The 10,350-nt window shown below is 38.0% G+C and overlaps 1 protein-coding gene across 1 annotated transcript; it reads right to left on the minus strand.

Moving 5' to 3' along the window:
- Positions 1–201: 201 nt before the first annotated feature.
- LOC103710681 (probable WRKY transcription factor 2) lies at positions 202–5,088 on the minus strand. The gene is made up of 5 exons (XM_039127188.1): positions 3,906–5,088; positions 2,794–2,979; positions 1,199–2,007; positions 965–1,123; positions 202–841 (listed from the first exon to the last, which is right to left on the minus strand). Exons 1-5 carry the CDS (start codon positions 4,314–4,316, stop codon positions 376–378), a joined length of 2,031 nt encoding a protein of 676 aa, XP_038983116.1. The 5' UTR covers positions 4,317–5,088; the 3' UTR covers positions 202–375.
- Between the last annotated feature and the right edge of the window lie 5,262 nt (positions 5,089–10,350).

The raw sequence follows: 10,350 nt of genomic DNA on the forward strand, positions 1-10,350 counted from the left end.
GTTAAGGCTGCCTATATATATATATATATATATATATATATATAATATATATATATATATATATATATATATATATATATATATATATATATATATATATATATATATATATATATATATATATATATATATATATATATATATATATATATATATATATATATATATATATATATATATATAAAGAGCATGGAATGAAGGATGGCAAAAAAAGAGCTGCACAAGGAAACAATTGTGGTCTCTGCATTCCTTGTAAGAAGTAACTGATCCATACTTGTCATCCTGTTATTTAGAGCTGAGGTCCAGAAGTACCCTTCGCGTCATCTGATGATGGTTCCTCGATGCGGGCTTCTCCTTGCGTTCGAAAGAGAGGGTTCATGAACCCTCTCCTTCGGAAGCTTTGCGATGGTCGACGCGCAGATACGAGTAACCCGAAGGGGGCACTGGCATTTGCATGGAAGAAGCCAAGGGCCCCAACCCAGCCATTGCAAGGTTCATTGCCATGCCTTTGTTTATCCCAAACGAGAAGCTGGTCGTTGGTGCAAGCTGATCTCTTCCAGATATGCAAGCTCTGCCCGCTGGTGGTGGCCAGTCCAGCCTAGCCAGCCTCTCTTGCATCTGAGCCGCTAGCTCTGGCCTTCTGTGAAGGCTCTGAGGTTGGGGTGCAGAGGTTGGTGGTGCATTGAAGGATCCACAGCTCGCCTGGAAGTTGTTCCTCGCAGCTGGGACCTCATGGTTGTGCTTTCCCTCATATGTTGTGATCACCGACTTGAGATCATGAGATGCCCTCTCAACATGCTTCCGGACTGTGCAACCTGGATTCGTGCACTTGTAATAGCTTCTGCATCGCAGAAAATAACTCAAAAAACTCCCTCTCAGACACTTACTCCACAACTTCTATGCTTTCTTTCAGTAGAACGAGAGCTAAGATCAGAGAAGAGTCATCCATGATGTACCAACTTACCTGGGATTCGGGTTCCCTTTGACCACCTTCTGTCCATATTTGCGCCAGCGGTACCCATCATCAAGGATATCAACCTCACTAGTGGTTTGGACCACAACCCTCGGTTCACGTACTGCTTTTGATGATGCACTCATTTCTAATTCTCCAGCATCTAGCTTCCTGACCCAACAAATAACGAATGCGATGTCACTCAATCTAGCATCTAAAAGCTACCAGCCAAAGGAAGCTAATTACCTTCGTTTTGGTTCGGTGTCATCTCCCTCGCCATCACAACCTCGCGACATTCTGCCATGGTTTGCCCGGTCGGTCTCATCTTGATTGTTGGATAAGTTGGAGGAAACGTCCATGGCATCTTTGATCTCACAACTGGCGGAGCCCTCTATGACTGCCATTGAATTGGATGCGTCGCAGAATGCAGCAGCTAGAGAAGGAGATGGTGCTGCCTCCGGGCCATCATTCCTCCCATCACGAGCACCGGCCTTAAAGGGTTGTTCCGAGCCCTCAAGCTGCATGCTGCTGAATGAGCGAGAGAGCCTGGGGTGATTGTGAGCTCCTTTGTAGATTATCTCAGTTATGCGGCCTTCTCGGGAGCGCTCCACTTTCTTTTTCACTGGACAATTCGGATGAGTACATTTGTGATAGCTCCTTGGAAATTCACTACCTTTAACGTGTTTCTGTCCATACTTCCTCCAGTTGTAGCCATCTTCGGCTGGAGCTCCGACAGCCAAAGATGAGACTTCTCCTTTTGTATCAGTTTCTCCACCCTGTGGGTCATCAGGAGTTGGAGAGTGTTCACTAACCATGATAGGATAAGTTGCGATCTGGTGGAGCATGGCTTTCTCAGTGGTATCTCTCTGGTTGGTTGAATCATATAAGCCATCTTTTCTTGAAAAAGAGTTGTATGAGCCATCCTCAAGGTTGAGATCTTGCCGAGGTTGGCACTGCAAACTAGCTTCAACACCCCTGGTTTGAGCAGGACAATCTGATTGAGCCAGCTCCTTGAAACTTGGCAAGGAATGCTGGTGATTAGTTGTTGGCTCCGCCTGGAAATAGAATGAATCATTAAACTGATGGGTCATATGATGGAAATAATTGGAAATTCAACTAAAATCTTTATCAGAAAATGCTGCATTTTGACATCCCAGGTATTTCATGAAGCAGGCCATAATTTGAGAACCAAATGGTGTTCAGAGAAAATTCTATTTTGTCCAGGTTTTAGCATGATGATTAAAGAGGAGCATAAAACCAACACCAACTACAAAAGGGTATCTGTTCATCAAAATGATGAATGAAAATTATAAATTACATGATTCATTCGAGCACATATGGACAACAAAATTCCAACATGGTCATCATATCATGAGCAATCCTGACTCTGAACACCTCGAAGGAACAAACGGAAAAGAAAATTAAGATAACCCGTGCAAACATTTGGAAGATTCCTTTCTGAAAAAATACTTCAATGTTTTCAAAATTTTGCAATCTAATGATAGAATTAAGATGAAATATTTTTACTATTTTATAACTAAGAATATTTTTGAAATGATTTTCAAAAATCTCCACTGCTTCCTATCTGTATCTGGAATGACTTTGGTGCACATAGCATCATTTAGTTAGTTAACCTCATATACACCAGGATGCGCATGCACTGCCTTTCGATATACAAGAATGGCCAGAGAAGCTTTGAGGACTTCTCTACTTTGTAGCTTAAGTAGTCAGTCATCAACTATTTCTGAAGTAATAAGTACTATAATTAACCACAATCTTTTACCAATAAAAAGGTCAAAGAAAAGCTTTTAACAACAACACAAAATGATCGAGCACATTACTTTGTTTTCTGCACATGAAGTATAACAAGAGTTTGATCCAAGCTGAGGCTTAAAGGCAAATAACTGAGGATCCATGTCTTCAACTGTGTGAGTCTCTCTTTTATCAGGAGTGCCCCAGAGAGAAACTGAGCTATTATTAGTGCATTGTGTGAAAGGAAATTTGCCTGTAGTCGGTGAAGGTTCGGCCTGAAGAAGACGATAACAAAATTTAGGTGGCGCAACATTGAAAATAATCGGTCTAAGCTGCAATTTTTGAAGTAAAGTAATAATCAGTTATAATGATCAAGTCTACTTGATTCTACAAATAAAATCATGGGTCTTGATTTAAGAAGAACAAAGATGACAACGAACTTATAGATTCATACATCAATTCCTGGTGGAATATCTAATGCAAACAAAGAATAGGAATTAAGAACTACCATGGATGCCTGCAACTAAAAGCAAATGATTGATTAGGCTCATGAGTTAAATTTAATTCTTCCAACGGTGTGAGTTTTGATGAGAATGTTTCCGTTGAGATCTACACTGTATACGTGACAATCGAACTTAAGTATTTCATTAAAACTGTACCTCTCAAATCCGATGGATATGTAACTTAAGTTTAATAATGTGCACCTATCCTGCAGAAATCCTCCCTCCAGAAGGAAAAGGAAATGGAAAAAAGAACAGTCAGCTGAGTACAACTATAATGAATCAGATGCATGCCAATGTTCATGTGGATAAAATTTTAATAGCTAATTCCCTGACCTAACCTTGTGGTAGTAGAAACCTGCTAAATATATCAGTAAATACCAAATAATTTACTCCAGTAAACTGCTTTTACAATAGGTAAGGAAAGTGTTTTTCTTTTTTAAAAAAATAATAATTAAGAATCTTGAAGAAAGATGGTTTCTACATTTTATTACTGCACTTATAATATTAACATACATTCAAGTAAGCTCTCCATGCTAGAAAATTACTTCAGAACCTTGCACGGATAGGTTCCACTACTCTTCAAAAAAAATTCAGAACCTAAACATTATAAACTATTGAATATTAACTAAATCTTCTTGCATAATTTAACATATATGGCAGTCTCAAATGGCGATTACCATAAATCAAACCAACTTTACCAGAGAAGTAGAAAGAAAGACTGGAGAATTCAACAATGCTGCTGGACTAAGGCCGGGAGGAATCGTGATATATAAAGAACAGACATCTGTGGTTGAGGAAGAGAAGTTCACTTGTCTTATCTCAGCTGTATTAAGCCTTAAAGAATTAAAACCAGCTCTTGCTGCTATTCTTTCAGCAAGACCTCCTCGCATGCTTGACTTTTGAACATCCAACGAGCTTGGTTCTGATGAAGAATCACTATGCTTAAAATTCATAGTCGCATCCTGTTTGCGGGATGCCGGAAATTTTGCCTGATTTCCATCTCGCATCGAGTCGGAGAATGAGCCAGCACCGAATTCAACAGACTTGAAATCTGAAAGAAACGGCATCGTCTCTCCAATTGTGACAGCATTTTCTTCCATTCCAGCCATGATGGGAATCAAATCCTTGTCTCAACTCGGTGAAGCAAGTCTTGTGGGATTTACACTGGAAATCAAAAGTAAAATTAATGACATGAGCTACTATCTTATGTTATCCAAGATAAAATTAATTTCATAAGCTAGCTACTGTCTTAAATCAATAATGAATTATATCGATCTTCATGAAGGATGAAGAAATCGTCGACCTACTTCAGGTCATCTTTTTCAAGTACAAACCAGGCTCCATAAGCTTTCTAGCCAACCCAAGAAGCTCTTCTTTTCCTTTTTGGAGATGACCGTTAGGAGGAAATGATGGAGACGTGCAAGGCCTGAATATTTGAAAATATAAAGGAAGAAAAAAATTGAAATAAAAAGTACAGAAAAAACAACGCTCAAGAGACGACCAAGACTAATCGTCCAAAAGCCGCTTAAATGGAATGGAGGTAAAACAAGTCCACCAATTGGGGAATGGAGGAGCATCCGATTGAAACAAATAAACCATAATTAACCAAAAAAATCAAAGATTCTTTACATGTAGGTTGTTGAACCAACTGGAGTCAAAAAAAAAGGGAAGAAAATTACCAGCCAACAATAAATAAATGAAAAACCAGAAACATTTATATAAGTAAACAAAAACAAAACCAAATCAGTTAAAAACCCACTTAGAATAACAAGACATCAAGAAAACGGGAGAATGTGGAATTAAAATAGTAATATATAAAAGCAAAATTAAACAAGCATATCACATCAAGGAAGGAAGATACCAATGATTGGATTTTCTCAGTCCAAGCTAGAAACATAAGCAAATATAAGGAAAGTTGGACAAACAGTGAAACTTATATCATCGAGTCTTTTCAAATTTGAGAAAAGAAAACAGTCCTTCCATTACTTTTGCTCTGTAATGAATGAGAGAGAGAGAGAGAGAGAGAGAGAGAGAGAGGGAACGAGAAAATGGAGGAGGATAGTTTGACCGATTGACCGAGAAATGTGAAGGATTAGTTGGAACTTGGAAGGGCATTAATGAGGAGGCTTTTCGTAACTCACCTCTTTTTTACCACTTTCCTTTTTTTTTTCTCATTTTTTTTAATGATATCATTATAAGTTTGTTTTTTACTTTTTTAATCAAAAAAAGGTTCGAGCATAAAACCCTGTAGGATCTTGCACATGAATGGTCCAAGCTGACCAATCCGTATGTAAAGACTAATATAAGCATGTATTTAATTTTATTTTAGCTATATACTAAAAATTTTGGAGTTAGTCTTTTAAAATAAAATTTTAATTTTTTATAAATAGTATCATAATAGATCTGACCTAAACTAGGAAATATATGAATCTATTTAGGATTAACAGTGTGATGATTATGATATTTTTAATTGGACTCGATATAATATAATAATTTGTGGACAATAACTTAAACAATCTATATTATTTTTTTTCCATTGACCATTGACCGGCAACTATTATTATTATTATAACAATTGTTAATTTAATTAAAAAAATAAAGTAAATTAAATTGAGACAAATAATATAACTACTTCATGATGGTTTTTGTAGAGTTTTCTGAAACAGGATGACTAACTGCTTTATTGGAACCTTGGAAGGTAGCATAGAGTGGGATTAACCAAAGTAGAAGCATATGATTTCCTGTTTTTTTGCCTGTAGCAAACAAGAATGTTCTGGGTGGGCATTGGTGTCGGCGTCCTTCAGATAATGGTATAGCAGCGTGCCTCTTGATATGGACCTTGGGTTAAGAGCTATTTGTCGCATGTCTCCGAGCTCTTCTTTTTCTATTCGATGGGACATGGATTCTGCTCTGAAAGTATTCTCGAGTTTGGTGAAGCCTCCCATGGCTTTCTTCCGTTGAATAGCCTCAGCGTGATGATACTTAACTGGTCAAAAAGTGTTCCCAGTCAAAAATTCATTCTCCAAGTTCTAACTTTAATTACAAACAAATCAGCTGCTTCATGATTGTTTTTGTTAATTTTTTCATCAAATGGGTATCTTAGAAGTTTCAAATTAAGTTTCTAGGCCTCTTTCGCCCCTTTTAAGATAAGCATTACTGAGCTCAGATTATATTTTTGGTTGGTCAAACATGGTATGGTGCCATCCTGAAAGCTTAGCTCACGCAACTCGTGCTTGACCAAGTCAGGGCATGCTTTATGAAATGGCACTGCACCTGGATAAAAAGCATAACCTGCAGCACCACGAAAGAAGCCATGAATGATAGTCTGGATCAAAAACAAAGCAAGGGAAGCCAGGAAGACCAACTATTTCTTGTTCTACGTGACACAAACGCGGGACATGAAAGCTAAGAACAGACGCTGAAATCCATGCACGTCCAAGTGAAACAGACAGGCACCAGCTAGAAATCCGGAAAACTAGATTGGTGGCGCGCCTGTTAGCGAACCAAAATTAGTAACTATGTAACACGTAATTATAGTAATGCTGTTGGTGCACTTGTAACAACCTATACCGATATACCTCGGGCCTAACCTATTATGGATATACCGATTAATAGGAGTTTGCTATGTGGCCTTCATTGGGGGCACTATAAAGATATTTAAATCTCCTCTGACGGTTGATAGCTGCAATAAGGTGCACATCTGTCTTACTCGGTTATCGAGCAATAAGGCGCACATTTGTCTTAATATTGACTCTTGCCGGTATAGGCAGTACCTAGAAAACCTCTAGATACACTCTTCTTGATGCTTTTCTCCATGCTGGCTTTTTTTTTCTCTCTCAAATCTCTATTGTTTTTTAAGATCCATGCCTTAACAAATTCCATCAAGTGATTTTTTTTTTTAGTTTCAAGATAGACTATTGATGTTAGACCATCTTCTTCATCTGAGCACAGCCACAACTTTCTCGACAGACTATCTTTTTAACTCAGGACCGATCTCGCCGACCTCATCAGCACCAATCTCCAAGTGCCTCATGGCCGGGCCGAATAAAATATCTATGTCAACACATAAAAGAAAGAGACCAAAAAAACTGGCTCTACTGTTTGTGCTGACATATCATTTTTTTTTTTGTTTTGTTTTTTGGAGGTGTGCATAGCATCGTGACAGTTCTTAGGCAGTGTATTCTTGGAATGTACAATTATTACTCTAGAATTTATAAAATGGATCCACCTAGTTAGAACATGAAAGTTCTAGTTATCTGAAGAACGTTTCAATCATTTTCACAAATGTAATCCGGTGATTCATACACAAAGTCCTTCATGGTTAGAGGGACAATTCATGAAAGACCAAATCGGACCGATCGTGGTCGACAAGCCTTAGCTCATCTAAGGTTGACGAAATTTTGATCGCTTAGATATGCAGTAAAAATAAAAATTTTAATAGTCATACCAAATGATCTGGGATTAGATTCGGCTTCTTCAAAATATAGACATTAAAAGGAGAGCAATGCACCATTGTGTAGCCCATGCCCTTTCTACAAGAATTTTTTTTTAAAAAAAGAAAAACTAAAAAGTTTAAGTGCCACCAAATATCGCACCCCAAGAAGATGCGAGTTCTAAGAAAAAGAACTTGATATATATACTTAGCATTAATGCGAAACAAGGATATCAAAATGATCCAATGTCAAGTTTAACACTGTGTCTGCGCGCGTACCTTCAGCACAGACAAAATTCACAAAGCTGCTATCAGTAACCTGAAGTATTGATTTGAGAGAACCAGATCAAGAAAATGATTTGAGAGAAAGTGACGCAACTATTTTGTTCGGAAAACTCAGGAGTAAGGACACAGCCCTCGGAAAAACTGCATCTTTATCCTGCCATGAGATCATATGGTCCATAGTGCCTATTGTTTCACAAAAAAGTTATGGTCATGTCATCCGTAAACAGTGTCAGCAGGCATTACGCACAATCTGAAAGCCAAAACATATTCCCTTCCTTTAAAGTGGAAATATACGATTGTCTGGTAAATCATACTAGATTATGCAGAGCCTCATAGTACAAATCTTCGTACCTTGTTAATCTGATTAAGTGTTAGCTCATTAGGGCTGGAATTGAGCCAGGGTCGGCCTCGAGCCTATTGGACTGGGCTGACTTCGAATTAGACTATGGGTTAAATCCGAAAAATTTTGGACCTGGTTAGGGCTTAAATATAGGGCTCGTATATTTTTCAGGTAGGATTCGAATATATCATTGGCCCGGCCCGAGCTCGAACAAGGCCTGAAATGAAGCCCAAACTTAGACCCAGATCTAGTTCGAACTCAAGCCGAAAACGAAGTCTGAACTTAGGTACTTGTTCATGAATTGCTTAGAAAATAGAAATGTCACTTCCAATTGTGTTACAGCATTTGATCAAAAAACTATGAAGCTACAGTATGAAAGATTGAAAGAATAACCTTCAATCAAATTTGGGCCAACCTAATATTTAGCCCAAATAGATAATTCGAGTGGCCCAATTGAGTTCGGATCAGGGTCGGATTACAATTTTTCAAAAGTCTTCAGGCCTAGCCCAACCCGTTCCCAAGCCTACAGCTCATCAACCATCGCACCAGCAATTATCCTATGAACCAAACTTCTAGCTTGCAATTGCAACGTCTCCTCTTGTTAATCAGATGTTGTAATGTAACGATGAAAGAGTACACATATGGTGAATGCCTAACAACTATATATTTCCACTACTAAAACTCTAATCTCGCAGCGATCATGCTCATCTAATTTGCATGCATACCTGAACAGGCGTAAGCCAGTTCTACCATGACGGTCAAAAAAGTTGGCAATGACATTAAAATGTTGAAGAATATTAGGTGTGTAAATGGTAAAGGATGATATTGGGCCAACCAAGTAACTCGAGGGACCAAGTTAAAACTTTTTAAACTAGAGAGGATCTGAGTGTCACAGGGGCAAAACTGAGAGGGTGAAGTGCAATTTAAACTAAATTTTAATATACTGGGTCAGGTGACAATTGTTGGATCCCTTCTCTCACACACAGGTCGGCAAATTAGCTTATGTGAAGATGGGCTGGGCCTTGTTATTCGAGTCCTTACATGCATTGACCTACGGGGAAAAGGAATGAACTATTTCGCAGATGACAAGCTTATGAAATGGAAATCCATCCCTTCAATTCCAGAGAATATGGCCTTGTTAAGCTAAGATACAGAAATGGATACTCATGTGGTCCGTGGGAATAATTTTTCCTTATTGAAATATAGGTGATGCTTGGGTTTATGATGTCCGAAAAATAGTTTTTGCATATTTGTTTGATCATGTGAAAATAACATATTCCGGACCAGTTTATGTTTGGTTGATCATTTATTCTTTAGAAAAAGTTGTGTAAAATATTTGTTATGCCCTTAATGAAGGAAAAGATATTATCTTATTCTGTCTAAAGTTTAAGAGTATTTTTTGAAAAATTTTGATGTCCTACAAGAATTTTTTCTTTCCCATAAAATTGTAAAAATCTTATTCCTATAAAAGACTATTTTTCAATGTCTCTCTTTTGAGATATTACTTTTATCTTTCATACACCAGCTTTCCACCTTTGATAGCTACTACAGGGCATAATTGTAATGGAAAATACCGATCTGTAAGAACTTCTTGTTAGGATTTGATCAGGATTATTAGGAGTCACTCTGTGGAAACATGCTATAAAAGAATCCGATGCGTTGACAAAAGAGGTTTTCCTTCCTCTTGTCTTCATACGTTTTGTCTTGTATACGAAAGTAGATGACTGAATAAAACTACCATCTAAAGAGATGGCAAATCCTTATCATTTCCCTGTCATTGGGGTTGTTTCCTCTAACCTCCATTTTCAAAAGGATTTAGTCTTTGTCTAAGAAGGGACCACTTAGAAGGTGGGTCTTAGTCTCTGGGGGGGTCCCCTAAATAATTGCGTGTACACATCTCCAATCTATTCTCCTTGATTCTAAAGAAACCCTTCCATCCCCAAGCATTGGATAGCCTTATTTTGACTCCAAGGAAAAGCTCCCCTGTTTTGTCCTTTGCTTCATCCTTCTCGGTCATGTTTAGCTCACGTGTATGTCACGACCTGCACATGAACATAGCCACCATCATGGATTCATGGCCAATGAA

Source organism: Phoenix dactylifera, chromosome 1 (genome assembly GCF_009389715.1).
Source record: "Phoenix dactylifera cultivar Barhee BC4 chromosome 1, palm_55x_up_171113_PBpolish2nd_filt_p, whole genome shotgun sequence".
NCBI classification, from domain to species: Eukaryota; Viridiplantae; Streptophyta; class Magnoliopsida; order Arecales; family Arecaceae; genus Phoenix; species Phoenix dactylifera.

Bases quoted from the DNA above. Each gene is read 5' to 3' on its own strand.
- LOC103710681 (XM_039127188.1), bottom strand. From the start codon at position 4,316: ATGGCTGGAATGGAAGAAAATGCTGTCACAATTGGAGAGACGATGCCG. The intron at 2,980-3,905 runs GTAAAGTTGGTT...CGTCTTCTTCAG, and splicing joins TCTTTCTTTCTACTTCTCTG to GCCGAACCTTCACCGACTAC. The intron at 1,124-1,198 runs GTAATTAGCTTC...TTGTTGGGTCAG, and splicing joins GACACCGAACCAAAACGAAG to GAAGCTAGATGCTGGAGAAT.